The sequence below is a fragment of the Wasmannia auropunctata genome, unplaced genomic scaffold (assembly GCF_000956235.1).
Source record: "Wasmannia auropunctata unplaced genomic scaffold, wasmannia.A_1.0 LD336078.1, whole genome shotgun sequence".
Classification (NCBI taxonomy): domain Eukaryota; kingdom Metazoa; phylum Arthropoda; class Insecta; order Hymenoptera; family Formicidae; genus Wasmannia; species Wasmannia auropunctata.
Window position 1 is genome coordinate 1,843,864 of NW_012026812.1, and position 16,017 is coordinate 1,859,880.

A 16,017-nucleotide genomic window follows, 5' to 3' on the forward strand; every position below is an offset into this window, starting at 1 on the left:
CTCGGCACGATTATATTAAGCATAGGCCGTAAGGCGATTAGCATCGTACTTTTCACGAGCGTTCGTCACACGCGCATACATTCGCATGCATGCACACCCCTGAGTGACCCATGTGCAAAACAGCACCAGCAGGTGTGGACGCACGCACACACACACACCCATATACGACCTATACACATATTTAGTGCGCGCCTCCAGCGGCAGATGGCGCGCGTACTGTTTTTCCTCCTTTTTTTTCCGCCGAGCAGTCGTGTCCAATATGGCGTGCGTGTTGTGAGCGATGTTAACGTGCAGGTAAGTCCTGGGGAGCCGTGAGCCGTTTCGCCTGGCGCGGGGCACCGCTCGCGGCCGATCTCGACGATCGCGGTGCCGCGTACCGCGTTTTCGTCCTCGTCATCGCCGTCGCCGCCGTCGCGATCGCGATCGCGCGCGTCCAAACTTCGAGCGAGCGACGACGCGACAAGTCCGTCGCCACAGGCTCGCATGCGCGCGTATGTGTGTGTGAGTGTACATACGTGTGTGTGTGTACGTGCGCGTTTGTGTTTGTCGATGTAGTACCTTCAAGGCCCCGCGTGCGGCAAGATGCGCGGTTTTTTTTCGTTTTTTTTCCCCGATATCCGCGGGTGTAAATAAGACACTCGCGGACACCCGCGAGGATAGCCGCGAGAAACGGGGGCGGTGGACGCGCGGTGGTACGTAACACGCGCGCTCGCGCCGCGGGGGGGGGCCCCTGAGTGGTAGGGTTGGCCAACAATGGCCACAACCACGGTAAATATGGTGTCACCTGTTTAGTGCGCGCTTCAACGCCGAGGCGCGAGGCACACGGCCCGGGTCTCTCGCGGGCAACCACGGGCACCCTCGACGGCCGCGCTCTCTCTCTCTCTCTCTCTCTCTTGGCTTCCTCCGCGGTCCGGTTTCGCGTAGCGGAATCTCGCCTCCCCCGCGAGGATTATTATTTCGATTCATTTGTATTCCGTCGGCACGCGCGCACGGCCATGCTCGAGGGGCGCATGTGTGTGCGTGCGTACGTGCGTGTGCGTGGTTTATATGCCAAAGATGTCAAAGAAGTATCCAGGCATATGTATCTAGGTCATACCTGTGTTACGCGTGTTATAACCCCTTCGCGCTCGTAGTGGTGGATATAACATCGCAATTCTCTAAATAGTCGAAGCAACGCGTACGCGTAATCGCACACTGCACTCTTTGGCTCTCGATAAGTTCCCCCAAATAATAAAGATGCATTGTTAGATATCAGACTTGAATCTTGGATTAAATTGAGAACGAAATATTTGATCCTCACCCGTTTGTGAGAGGTAATCTATAAATAAATATAACGTATCCCTTGTACTTAAGAGTTCAAAACTTAATCTTTTGACTTTCGTCAGAACTTAGTCTTTTTGCATCCTGAATTCAAGTTATTTTATTTAAATAAGGATAATTATTCTTATATTATAATACATTATATTAAAAAAAAAAGTAAATATAGTATGGAAATCTGACGCATTGAGAGTACACATTCTGCTCGATTGCATAAGCATGACCAAGACGTTCACATTTATGTTATCAAAAATAACAGTAATTTACAGTAATGTAATAATTACAGTTATGTAATGTAATAAGCATATACAGTAATGTACAGTAATGTTAGGTATGGTTTCTTCATAATCGCGTAGCAAATAACACCCAGTCTTTTCTCCTTAGGTAGCGCCCCTGCTCCTAACACTTGGACAGATCTCCGTGAGCGAGGAGAACGATGTAATCACAGGAAAATAATATCAAAACAATGTACAATGAACTACAGTGGAAATATGCCAGATTGGCATCAGTATAATCCCCCGCAATCAGGAATAAACGACGTAACATCGACCGCTCAAAATGTCAATTCGGGACACTTGCCGTTTATCTCCAGTATTAGTCCGACCTGCCCGACGCAGCTGAACGGCCTGAATCTCAGCACGGGAGAGGGCCTCGAGAAACATCAGAACGACCCGAATTTCAATCATCCGAGGCACTTTCAGCATCAGCCGCATCTGCCGGGCAACATCTCGCACGGTCACAATGCCGCCGACAACAATCCCCTGGCGTCGATGGTGCAGATGCAGAATTGCATTGGCCATTACGGGCCTACGTCGAATACGAGAAATCCCATGGTGGACAATCTGAATGGGCCTATGGACCCGAGGAACGCCGCGATAGGCGGTATGAACGAGGAGTTGGGCTACAGAAACAATCAGGTGCCTTTAAACGGGCCCATCTCGCATCATCTGAATGGACCGAACGTGATGAATATGAATGCGTCGCACGCGCCGATAGGACCGCGAAACACGAACGTGAACTCGCATGCCGCCAGCAGAACGGCGGGCCAGCCGTCGTCCTTCGTTCCTTGCAAGGGATATTGCTGCAATCCGGATCCCAACATGAGCTATCAGCAGCAGTGGGAGAAGTACTGCTCCTACCAGAACAACGCGACTTACAGGGAGAACGTTCGCACGTCCACCGGATATCAAACAACGGACGCACGGCGATTCGGGAACGAGTACAACTTCAGGAAGGACAATTTCGACGGCAAGGAGGCTCTGTCGCCTATGGTGCCACCGTCTAACGGGCCCAATGCGGATCACCGGAGGAACTTTTCCGATTTTAAGTACCGCAAGGACCGCCTGCTCTCCCGCGGCTACCCGTCCGCCTCGAGCATGTTGCAGAACTACACCATGCAAAACTACAATTACGCGGGGGAGTACCAAAAGTATCCGTACAACGTTAAAGACTACTCCAAGATGAGCGGCATGAACGTCCCGAGTCAGGGTATGGTTAAACACCCGGAGCAGGGCTTCACGATGCCCCAGCAGAAGTACAACAGCAAGCAGGTGTCGTATCAGACCGGCGGCGTTATTATGCCGAATACCAACATGCCGTCCACGAGTGTTCCGAACCCGAGTATGATGCCACCAGCGCAGAATGCCTACTTCAATTCGCAGTACCCGCGGAATCTGCCGACCGACGCGTCGCACGACTGTCAGGAGGTCGCCGACAACGCGTCCATGGTGAACAGGATGCAAACATCCGCGGCCATGCACGCTCCTCCCGCCCATTTGCGGTATCAGATACAACAGCAGAAGATGGCGATGCAGAGATTCTCGATGGAGAATCATCTGAGGGAGCTGGAGAGGACCATACCCGGGTACCAGTCGCATCCCAAATATAAGGAATATTTTCATAGGTATAGAGAAATAGTGAAAATGCAGCAATCCGCGTATCAGGGACCGATACAGCAGACACCGTGCGCCGCCACGTCGACGACTGCCGTTAACACCTCCGCCATGCCGCCGATAAACTTGCAGTTCGATCAGAATGGCGTTTTAATCAATTCGAATTACATGCCCGCGGCTTTCCCCAGGGTGCAACAAGCGGGGCAGGTGAATTCTCAGGCGGCGCCGGTGGACGGTCCGGTGGATAAGCAGGGCAAGCAGGACGGCAACGGCGTTCCCGAGATGGCGAGTCGCAACGTTCAGAAGCCGGAGCAATTGATCTCGCAGCAACACGACGGCCATCACGCGACCGCGTTGTGCGCGGAAAGCATGCAGAAGCAGGGCCGATACCCCGCGCAGAAGAGCCTCGATCATCAAAATCAGTACGAGGCCCAGAAGGCGGGAGGCGAGAGCTTCAACAATCTAGCCGGGAACGCGAGCAACGCGGCAGTTATGCAGCAGAAAATGTCCAAGGAGTTCGCCGACAAGCCGGAGCTCGATGTGCGGCAGTTTCTCGCAAATTGGGACGAGTCGGAGGACGAGGACGGCGCGGGCGCCGGCTTGCCGGGCGCCGTTCTGAGCGACTCGACACCGGTGGTGGTCGTGGGCTACGAGAACGTGGATCTCTCGGCGAAGACGTTGGCGGGTCTGGAGGTCTCCAAGCCGGAGGCGATCGCTCCGGGAGTGATTACGTTCGAGAATCGAGAGAAGAGCGACGTCGGCGTGGTGCCGGCGCAGGACTGCCTGACGATATCGTACTCGACCGCGGAGAACATCGAGATCGCGAAGGACCCGGCGTGCAAGGACATCGCGAAGGAGGCTATCGTGCGGCCGGGCAGCCACATCATACAGTGCATAAGCAACGGGCCCGACGAGGTACCGACGATACACATAGTCGACAATCTGGAGATAGGTAGTATTTTGCAGGTCACCAACGGTCAAGTGACCGAGACTCTGGGGCGGCCGGACGCGGTGTCGTTCTTCCAAGAGGGAACGGAAGTCGCGGCGGCCACGATAACCCTCGAGGCTGACAAGTTCAAGAAGACCGACGACAGTGCGACCGAGCCGACCGCGTCGACCGAGTACGATGGAAACGATCTTGGAAATCTGAGCAACGTCGTCGAAGGCGATCCTGCCCCGCCTAAAACGGTCGAGAGTACGCCGCAAACGTCGCGAGTAAACGACCAGGTGGTCGCTGTCCTGCCCACGTCCGCGAAGGACTCCGCCCGAGACGCGAATTTGAAGAAGCAGAGCAGTTTCGCGAGCGAGGAATCTCATAATCCGGACGATATAAGCCTGCCGGACTTGCCCACGTCCGAGTGCACCCCGATCTCCACCACGCTTAACACGCCGATTCACTCCGACAACGAGGAGTCATCGGAGCACGTCGAGGACCTCACGATACCGACAAATCCGATCGAGATTATGCAGAACAGCCCCATGATCAGTTTCACGCAGTCGCCGACGAAGGCAGAGCCCTACGATCATCTGAGCGGTGAGGAAACCGTCCGTAATAAACCTGCCGATTCGTTAGACGGAAATGAATATCAGACGGAGAACCGCTTCAAAAACAACGGCGGCGATAACAACCTGCTCGGTCACGATGCTATTCTCAATACATTTGAATTTTCCGCGAGTGCCGATAAGAACGGATCTGTGACGTCCGCGAAAAGTGGCAAGGAGCGCGCGAATCTAAATGGAGCTTCCGCTTCGGCAAACAACAGCGAGAAGATATTCGCGCCCGACAACGAAACGGAAACTGTGGAGGCCACCGCTAGCATGCGCATGACTCTGACCTCCGGCGAGTATGAATTAAAGATCGTGTCAACGGGAGCGCAGAATAAAACGGTGCAGGCTTATAAAAATTTAACGAGCGACCGCCGCGCTAATGAATCTCAAGCAGCAGCGAATCCGGATGCACATAACAAGTCGCAGGCAGAAACGAATGCAAAAGCCGCGTCGCGGTACGGTGACTCGGCGAAAATCGATAACGCATCGCAGAATGTCACGAACAATTCCGACCCCGTTGAATTGGACGACGGTCAGGATGGTGTTAACTATGCCGGAAGGAGACGCGTCTCCTCGACCGAAATGACCCGTCAGACGTCAACGAATAGAGCGAGCTCGTCACCGACGAACGACGTCGCGCCGAGGAGTTCCAGGACAGCAGAGGACAGTTGCGTGACGCAGGTTGTTAAAGGTAATTCACCGGCATCACATGGCGCGAGGCATCTGGGTGGCGAGAAGTTGCGGAAATCCTCGTTCGCGAACGAGGACTCTGCCGCGGAGAAGAGCGCCGCCGGCGGTAACAGGCCGGCGAGAATCGACGCGACGGACCCGAAGAGCTCACGGCACGCGAGGCACGCGGATCACAGGAAGTCGATCTCGAGCGACCAGGCGATCTCTCGTAAGAAGAGATACTTGTTGGAGAACACGGCGGAGAGGTGCGGCGAGACCATCGTGCATCACAATAAACATACTCAAGATGCGGCGACGCACAAGGACAGATCCTGTAATGAAAATCCCAAGGGATCCAACAGCGCGCCTAACAAACCGAGAGTGATCGAGAACGTTAGTATCGTCGACAGCGCGGAAAGGATGCGGCTTCTGAAGGAGTACAGAAGAATAAAGTACAAGTCGCTCGGCGTCAGCGATGTCTACGACAAGGGCAAGGACGCGCTGGAGGCCACCGATTATGCGGCGAATAAGAAATTTCATCGTTCATCGAATCCCGACGAACCGTCGCCGTGCGACAATCAGCTGTGCCAGAAGGACGTGACGAGATCTAAATCGTCCGAGGAGCAGGACGGGAAGCGCGCGAACATCTTGAAGACGTTCGTGACTAATAATATGAACCCCGACTTCGCCATTCAAGTTACGAACGTCAATCTGAAGCTCAAGGATGACGATCACCAGAAGGGCTCGCAGCATTCGAGGGAGGAGACGAAGAGCGGCGGTTCCCTCGACGGAATCAAAATTGAGATAAACGTGTCGTGCACGGAGCGGAACACAACGGAGAAGCTGCTGCACGAGAACATCAAGAATGCCGTCGCCGAGACGATCGGCCACTTGACTAGTTCGATCTCGAACGGGGCACGATCGAATTCGATGAGTATATCGGAGATTCAGTGCGACAAGAAGATGATCTGCGACAAAGCGGATCGCCGGGATTACGAGAAGCGCAGTAGTCGACCACCGTCCGCCGGCCCGGAAGTGTCTGCGCATAATGAAGCTCACGAAGATCACAACGACGCCCTCAAGTCGGCGGCCGCATGCAAGGACGATACGAGCGGCGAGGCGCTTGCCTCGAAGAAACGGCGAAGTTCATTGTCGGAGCAAGAATTGATTAGTGACGTATACGAAGATAGCGGTATGTTTTCAAATTGTACAGAACCGCCTAGTTGCGATGTGATCTTACGAGACGATGCTACTCTTTCAGGTAACGTTAATACCGAGTCTGAGCTGGCATCGAGCGGCTTGAAAACTTCACGATCGGAGCAGGCGACGGTCAGAAGGAGAAGCGTGCAAGATGCGGAAAGGAAGGTCGCGGCTACCAGCTTCTGCGACGAGGAATTGAAAGCCTCTTCGGATAATTCGCCGTATTTAGGCGCGAAGAGTGTCATCGTGCCGAAGAAGGAGCATCAGGAAACAGCCGTCGCTTCTTCGTGCAGGAGCGCGAAAAATTTTGAAGACGATGCCGCGTCTAAATTAAACGTCATCCCGTCGACTTCTTCGGGCACGGTGGAGCCCAGCATGGAGGATGCCAATTACGATCATCCCGCGCATCTTGATTACAATCACTTTGACGTCGCGCCGAATGAAAACAAGGACGCCGGCGACAGGCGTGCCGCCGACAGATGGAAGAGACCAAAGAGAGACGACGGTAGATTCGGCAACTTCGATCTGTACGGAAACAGCAGCGGTTACGTGAACCCGACCTTCTTCGCGGACGAGCTGGAGAATCGAAATACAGTTCCTGTGTACACCACCAAAGACGGAAAGATAACTTACAGTCCTAATCCTCGCACGTATCGCGAGCTACTTGTGGAGGCCCGCGCGAAGGATGGTTACGGTAATCAAGCCCGCGAATCATATTGCGCGAGATCTCCGTCGTACGATTATTACAATTGCTCCAAGTTACGGAAGGTGTTCAAGAGAAATCGCGACGTCACCGGTCGGAAGAGGGAGATCGAATCCGCGGAGGCCAAGCCCGCCGCGAAGCACGTCGATTATTCGTCGAATAATAATGCCGTTCACAAAAACGCCAACTGCGCGAAAACCCGCGATACGTCGCATTTAGAGTTCTTCAACGACGACGCGGACAAGTTGTACGCGAGCAAGAGCGAACAGGAGAGCAAGGAGGCCAGCAAGAGGAATATCGTGGATCTGGACTTTCTCGAGAAGCAATACAATCCGGACAACGAATCCGCGACCGTCATTAAGCACTGCAAGACGAAAGTGTTCGCGGAAAATCTCGAGTACGAGAAAGGATACAACGAAAGCTCCGTGTTCGAGTCGAATTTATTTCTGGAGCCCAGAGCCGCGTGTTGGGAGGAGACGATGGAGTCGGTTAAGTCGTACTCCTCTCACATCGACAGGAGAAACAGCGGTAAAAGAGAGCTGAACTTCAGCGAGATCTTCACCGCGCAGAAACGCGGATTGGATCCCTTCCCGTTCCTGCCCGCGGAGCAAGACACTTCCGACAGCGGCAATCGTAAGACGAATTGCGACGTGACGAACGAGCCAGCGTCGCGTCACGCAACTACGTGCAGCTACATCGACGATCTACGTTCGATTCGGAACGACGATTCGCGGTGTGAACAATCGGACGCCGCTTTATGCAATAGGCAGGAAAATGAGTATAATAATCAGAACGTTACGTCAGCAGAGATCAGCGACAAGCCGGTAAGCATACTTGACGCGTCGTTGAATATGCAAAGTAACGATGAACAAAAGCGAGAATCTCGTCAGTTCGATGAAGACGAATCCGGTGCAATTAAACTCGATGAGAGGGCACGATCGTGTTCGCCTAAAATAACGAACGAGAAAATTCACGATCTAGAAGATCAATGTTCTACGAGCTACGTTGAAGACAATGAAGCCTCGACGAAACATCCAGTGGAAGACGATTCGCATCTTCCTCGCGCTGTCTCCCCGGAGAAAGATAAATCCGATGCCGAAGTTGCAAACCCGAAGGAGATCTCGGATGAAGAACCCGCCAAAGTCGCAAGTCCGAAATTAAACGTCGAATCTACAGATTCGCCCAACGAGCCGAAAAATACGGAAACGGTAAAAGAATCCGCGCTCGCTACGATCGAGCGCGGTGATGAAATCGACGACTCGGCGAAAGGTGATTCAGACTCTGCCGTGAATCAGGAGATTGTATATCAGCAGCAAGTTTCATCAGCCACGATCGATCACAAAGATAGAGAAGAGACTGCGCCTGCCGCGGAATCGAATGTTTCGGCCGAGGTAAATTTCGATCGAACAGACGAGCAAGACGCGTGCGACAGAGAAGATCCTGCGACATCTAAAGAGGACGAACCGAGTGACTTGCGAAATCCACCTGATGCCGCGTTCGTGGAGCAAACGCTCGACGGGGAACGCAACGAGCGGCAGTCGGAAATACCGGAGAACGATGAACAGAGAGCCGAGATCTCTTTGAAGGATCAGGGAGTTAATGAAGTCGACACTTGTTCCACGATAATATCTACGCCAGCCGTCGCTTTGGACCTGCGAACGGAGAATGTGTGCGATTTATTCGCATGCGAGAGGCGCGAGCAAAATATATCCGAGTTCACCGTTATCAAGAGCATCATTAAGGGCGACAAGAAGCAGTGTCAAGAAGCCGAGACGAGCGAGACTCCTAGGGATTGCGGCAGCATAATCGACACCAAGCTGCTGTGCATGGACTCCACCGATTGCGGGATCTACCCGGAGGACAGATGCGCGCTGGTGCAGATGTCCGAGCACGATTTCACGGAGGACGACAGCATGGTGCCGATGGTGTGGGAGACGAGCCAGATCCAGGAAGACGCCGTCAATCGTCTGTGCAGCATCGACGAGTCGCCGATCGACTTCGCGGGCGCGGTTAACTCGCTCCAGGATAATTCGCTGCTGGGCCATCTGTCCCTGTCGCGGATGTCCGCTACCAAAGAACCCCAAGTCGCGGAGGTGACTAACGAAATTGAAAGCAAGACGATCGACGAGTTCGTGCCGGCGGTCGAATCGGCGGCGGCGGCGACGATCGAGGAATCTAAGGCGACACTGAGCCACGACGAGAGCAGGGAGCAAATTTCAGAGCACAGTCAAATTTCTTCCAGTGGCTTCGAGAAGATCGCGTACTTGCGCGCGACCGATTGCAACGCCAACACAAAGATGGTTCCCAAGCTTGTCATCAAGAAGAGCGAGACTAGCTCGAAATTCATTACCAAGGCGGGTGCCTCCTGCGTGACGCAGGACAGCGTAGCCAACAAGTCGATCTGCCAACCGAAGATACCAAAGATGATCATCAGGAACGCTAGATCCCGCCCGGGGACTCCGTCCATCGAGGCGGTTCACGAAGAAACTTCTGTTCAGACAAGTATCTCCGATCGAGCGTTGCTCACGAACGAGGATCTGTGCGAGAGCAATTCCGAAAGTTCTCTACACGAGTCAAATAGTTATAGAAATAAGATCCCCAAGATGAAGATTAAGCTGGACGATAAGCATTCCAACAAAATAATGAGAGCCGATGACGAGGAGATTTGCGTTAAACGCAAAAACGCGAAGAAAACGACACCGAAAGTGAAAATAAAGAGTACCTTGCGGTCCGATCTCGCGGATAATTCGGTTTGCGGCAGTATGATTTCTCAGGACTCGAGGGATTCGGCAAGATACGAGGAGAAGATACCTATATTAAAATTGCGGAAGCAGGAGAGGAACAGGTCGTCATCTCCGGAAGTGACGCGGAAGAGGCAGAGCTCGAGCTATTCGGACGCCGCGCCGGTCAAGAAGTACCGACGATCGGAACGCGACGAGACGGAACATCACACGAGACGCAGCAACTCCTCCGATTCGACGCGAACGAACGCGTCGGAGTGCGAAACGAAGAAGAATCCCTTGCGCATCTCCGAGAAGATTCCCAAGGTGATCATCAAGAGAACGTCGTCTAGCGCGGAGTTCAAGTGCGAGCTCAGCAAATGCTACAAGAATGTCATCGCGAGGAGCGCCAAGTGGCAACCGGAGGTCAAACTGGAGAGGCACCGTATCCTGGACAGCATGGTGAAGGATTTGAAGTTAACTCTGTCCCCGATCACGTTACGGGCTCTCGACAGGATGTCCGCGAGTCGCAGGGACGGCCATCGTCGAGAGAAGCAAGGTGACTGTAAACTGTCCAGATCGAACTCAACGTCCGACCTACTTCCGACCAAGTGTAAGCAGAGGAGAATGTCGGATTACGACTGTAGTAAAAAAGCCAACGACGCGTCGAAGGTCGATGTCAATTTTGCGCCGTCACCAGACACAGATTCCAGAGACGCGCGAATCAAGACGTGCACCACGCCGAAGAGGAACGCATTGTCCAGAAGTAACAAGTCAGCGACCAACGAATGCCAAAGGGACAATAAACGTAGGTCGAGATCTCGCGACAATAATCCACGATCGGAGGCGGAGTCCGACAGAGAAATCAATCGGTCGTCTAAAAGAGTCAACTCGCAGAAGATTACCGCTCAATGCGACAAGCACAAGACCGACGGTTTCGACATCGATCGCGAACGAGCGGCGAAAGCGGACGAAGATACGATCTCAGGTAAGAAGAACATCCCCGTCAAGCATCCAAGCAGCTCAAGTTTCAAGCTTGCGTTAAAGGAGTTGAAAGCGACATCGAAGATAGAAACCTGTTTCGCGAAATTGCCCGGTCCGAGCGAAACGTCGTCCGAGGAAGTCAATTTACAGGCTGACAAGAGGAAGGACGACGAGCCCTTCTTGAGCAAGGACGTTAGCAAAATTGTGATAAAAAAGGAACTTCTGAGTACCTCCAGCGACATGGATAACGATTGCACTCTGCAGGACGAAACTGACCTGCTTAAGGACGACTCCGCGAGCATGCTGGATAATTTCGAGAACAGCGCCGTTATTAAAGTCGAATCGTCGGACGACAGCCAGTCGACCATAGAGATCCTGCCCGCTTCGCCGGATGATAATCGCAGCGAGCTGGAGAGGCACATGGTCGAGGATGGCGAGCAATTGTATTCGGCGGATGCGATCCCGACTCAATTCGAGCTGGAGTTAGAGATCGCGGACAACAGCAACACGGATCTGCTGGATGCGTCCATGCCGAAACTCGATCCCATCGGCTGTTACAATTCAAATCGTGTAACTGAAGAGTCGAGCGATCAAACCGCGACGGCGGAACGTTGCGACAAATCTGACGCTTCCTCTCGCGGCAAGAATTCGCTCGAGAAAGATATGAGTGTCGTGGAAATTGATGTCAACAACAGCGATGACAGATCCGCATTGGAGAACGGCTCGGCTGGCACTGTCAGAGAGATCTCTTTGAAAGCCCCGTGTTACAAGGCGACGGGCATCGCTGCGACGAGGGAAAACTTTTGCTGCAACGATTCCTTGATAAAGGAGGTTCTGGCGGCCAAGGAGACCTTGAAGAAGTGCCTTTCAAAATCCAACTACGACGTCCAGGGTAACGCGAGATCGAAGACAGCCGCGGAGAAGAAGCAGGGCCCGAGTTTCGATGTCAATTGCTTCTCGGAGGCGCCGCCCTCGAGTGACGCTTCTCAGGGCTGTCATAGCGACGTCGCGCCTCAGACGGGCTCTGCACCCGCGGCAAGTAAGCCCAGCAAGACTGAGAATATATCTAATATCGAGAAGTCTGAGAAGAAACATTCCAAATCAAGCAAAAGTTCCCTCACGAGGAAGAAACCGGATGAAAACGAAGGAGATTCCAAGGAGGCGGCGAAGAACACGTTCGAGTGCAATATGATATCCTTGAAAACGTTTAAACAGCTCGATCAGGCTGCGCCGAACGAAAACCGTACCGTGCACTTGAACGAGAAACGAAAGAGTCTAACGGGCCGAGGCGACGATGTTCCCCATTCGCAAGATACGCGCCGGAAAGAGAAGAATCGGGTGTCGGCCTACAAAATTCCCAAGATATCGAGAGTCACAGACGAGGGGAACGACACGAGCAACGCGAAGGAAATCAAGCCCAAAGAGGACAACATGCCGATATTGGAACCCGAGGTCGATGTGAATTTCGACACGAATTCAGACAGAGAGAGCTCCAGATCGCCGCCAGTCATCACGATCCAGAACAGCGAAGATCTCGATATAGAGGAGTCCAAGTTGGTGGACGACAAAATAATAACGTCAAGCATTAAAAATGAAAGCAATACGAAGAACGTTAAAGAAAGCGAGATGTCTATCGTCGATCTCATAACTCAATTAGCTTATCACGAAAAGGTGAGAAAGAGAAAAAAAGAAAAATTATCTTATTTAAATTATTATGTCAAAAGATTATTATACGATAGTCGTATTCACTTATTACACGATTATTATAATCTTATTTGCTTTCGCAGGCGACGATAAAGCACAGACGGTATTGCAACCTGTGCGAAAGATGGTTCCCCACAACATCGCGGCATCGACGGCACTTGGCTGGATACCAACACCGTCACATAGAACTGACCCAACGTAGAAGCATTCACGCACTGTTCACGCTCTTCACGGGCAAGCCTTGTCCCAGGCTAGTATCGGCGAATGTTGTACGAAATGATTGCTCTGTAGGTGAATTAACGCCGTTACAAATTGCGGTACAGGTACGTTGCATTCTCTTCACCGAACAGTCTGTAAGCAGTTTTTGCACGTGTATTACATCACGGTACTTTCGTTATTATTCAGTATATTACTGGTTATTTTCAGCGCGTAATAATAAGTCGTTACATATTGAATAAATTAACGTTTATTCGAAGCGCAATTACATAACATGAAATGTGTCGAATAAACGTTAATTTATTTAATACAGTACGAATTTATTTAATACAGTAAATGTTATACGTACCTTTCTCCCTCAGGATGTCACAAAGTGTTTCGACCGTACGCAGCAGAGCCCGAGGAAGGAAAACGACGTTGCTAAATAATCGCGAGTAAGTTATTTGGGCTACAAGCATATATACATATATATACAGTTACTGTGATTACATAATAACGGCTTACAGTGCAATCTTCTACAAATCCGTTATATCCGCGACGATAAAAGATCGAATATTTTATATTGCGGCTGAATCGCGAGCGATCCAGCTGCTACTGTTAACTGGCGTCGGCATCGAAATTTTTAACTGCTAGATGAAAACGAACGCTTCGAAAAAGTTTGCTGATTTTAGCTAAGTCAACCGTTGTGGGTCATTATTAACAAAGAAGTTACCCGAGGGACAGTTCTAGCTCGCAATTAGATGTTTTAGCCAAAGATTTTAACAACTAAATAATACACGTTCGATTATTTACACTTTTCAAAGGAGACTCCGGTCTTTTATTTGTACAAAGTTTTACGAGTGATGTTCAACTGCTGAATGTGCTCACACTGCGAATTTTTATTTATATTATGAAGAGACTTATATAAATATTATATATATATATATATATATATACATAAAACACGTAGATATATACATACACGCGTACATATGGATATATACATATAATTTGTCATTCCAGTTTGCAAAAATATGTACACTGGCAACATTACGTTTGTAAGAGATGTATACGGTTAAAATTGTGTAAAAAAAAAAGGTACATTTTATGGTACAATTACGTCTCTGATAATAGAGACAGCGTGCAAGAAAAAAAATGAAACATTCCTATATTAGAGATATATACATAAACATGAGAAAAACTTGAGCTATGGGATATTAAAATGATTTATCTTGCGTAATGAAAAGTTTACTTAATAGAGCTGTTTTCTCGACTTCTATGCGATAAACGATATCGATTTGTGATGTATATTCTCACCGTGTGTTGGTGTTAAATGCACTCGAAACGACTTAACATTTTACTTGTATAAAAGTTATCACTGTTAAAAAAAATTTTATTTATATTTTATCTGATTGTTATTTTATTTGTATATTTGTATATTTTATTGATGTTATTTTTAAAAATGTAATATTAATGTTAAATTGTCTATCGTAAAATACGAAGACAAAAAGTATATATATATATACATATATATACTTCGTAAAAAGAAAACATTTTATTATAGCGTTATTGTCGTTGCTTTAATATTAATTTAAAAAATATATACGTGAAAGGTTACGCAAAATAAACAATGTCTCATAGCTCACATCGTAGTTAATAATACAAAAGCTGTGGTAAGCGTGTAGAAAAGAGTGTGGAAAGAGTCTGCATCCAATGTTACTAGATATTGATTGAGTACCTATATTGCCATAACAGAAGATCTATTGAAGCAAAACTCGTGATATTAATATTAGAGGAATTTAAAAGTGAGCAAAAGCTGAGGCCAATCTCAATAGACGATATAATTTTTTCCGCAAACGGGCTAAAATTACAAACATACACGTTATATCTCATAATGTGCGCAGTGTTCAGGCACTGGATAGCGATGCTCCGCATATTGTATCAACCCCAAAGTCTCTGTTAACACAGGTTTTACATATTAGTGATAGTTTCATCCTCCTCTTTCATCTGTTTCGCACTTGATTTTTAAACTGTTTAAAAGTACGTTTATAAAGTACATTTCACTGACAAGAACATTGATCGATGGTAAACAATGCGGAAGAGCGAGAGAAGCTTTGCGTTGTACACATTCTGATTAAAGTGTGAAAACGTGTGAGTCAAGGGTGAAACAATTCCTTAAAGCACTAGTTCCTGGCTTTAGACGGAGTTTTAATAATATTACTTGTTAAGAGGCTACAAATGAAACGTTATAATACAACAGGGTTGATCGATTGTATTCGGCGATCGTTTAACGCTATTTCCTAATTTATCTTACGGGAGTTTAACACAGAGTGAAAGCGTTTTTTCACATCAAATCTAGTTCTGGACCAATTTAACTAAATACAATAGTTAGGTGTGTGTGTGTGTGTGTGTGTGTGTGTATACGTTTATGAATTGTTATTAAAGTTAGAGACTCTGTTTTTCTTTATTTGTTCCAAATGTTTTAGATTTTATTCGCACGAGTGCCTTAAGATACACCTAACAGTATTCGTTGTATCGTGTTATATATATTATATAAAAGAAGATATATAAAGATCTATATATTATATACATATAATAAGCAAATCTATATATATATTTGTAGATTCTTGATCTACAAAGCATGTTTATACACGTGTACACAATTTTGCCTTAGTTATCGGAGCACACGCATTGTCAACTATATAATTTTTAAATATATATTGTGAGATTGAGACGAAATATTTTACACGATTCGCTAATCTGATTGAGAAATCAGAATTTTTTACAGGGAACGTATAGAAAAATGTGCTAAAGTTTATTGTTGCTATTGAAACAAGATAATATATTACCGCCACAAACACACATGTCTAAAAAAAAAAAAACAAGACCTTTGAGCGTTGTCAATACTGCCTCGATTTTATCTAGTACAAAAATTAATAATTTTTCGCATAATCGGTACATTAACTTGATGCGACATTGTTTGTTTTATTGCACTAATGAAAACGTATGATCACGATAGATACAATGATTATACCTGTTACAGTAATATGAAGCAAATTATATAAATTATTATTAACGACGAGAG

General features: G+C 48.9%; 1 protein-coding gene across 2 annotated transcripts; it reads left to right on the forward strand.

Annotated features, from left to right (window-relative positions):
• The first annotated feature begins 244 nt into the window (after window positions 1-244).
• Window positions 245-13,882, forward strand: LOC105448796. 2 transcript variants are annotated; one of them, XM_011687567.1, is made up of 5 exons: window positions 245-294; window positions 1,702-6,618; window positions 6,688-12,704; window positions 12,821-13,060; window positions 13,316-13,882. In XM_011687567.1, the coding sequence occupies exons 2-5, from the start codon at window positions 1,791-1,793 to the stop codon at window positions 13,379-13,381; spliced, it is 11,151 nt and encodes a 3,716-aa protein (XP_011685869.1). In that variant the 5' UTR covers window positions 245-294; window positions 1,702-1,790; the 3' UTR covers window positions 13,382-13,882. The 2 variants fall into 2 exon arrangements, with proteins under 2 accessions (XP_011685869.1, XP_011685868.1); XM_011687566.1 differs by having other exon boundaries at window positions 1,702-12,704.
• Window positions 13,883-16,017: the final 2,135 nt, after the last annotated feature.

Coding starts and splice junctions, on each gene's coding strand:
- LOC105448796 (XM_011687566.1), top strand. CDS start 1,791: ATGAACTACAGTGGAAATATGCCAGATTGGCATCAGTATAATCCCCCG. Junction 12,705..12,820: donor AATTAGCTTATCACGAAAAG/GTGAGAAAGAGA, acceptor TTGCTTTCGCAG/GCGACGATAAAGCACAGACG. Junction 13,061..13,315: donor CGTTACAAATTGCGGTACAG/GTACGTTGCATT, acceptor TTTCTCCCTCAG/GATGTCACAAAGTGTTTCGA.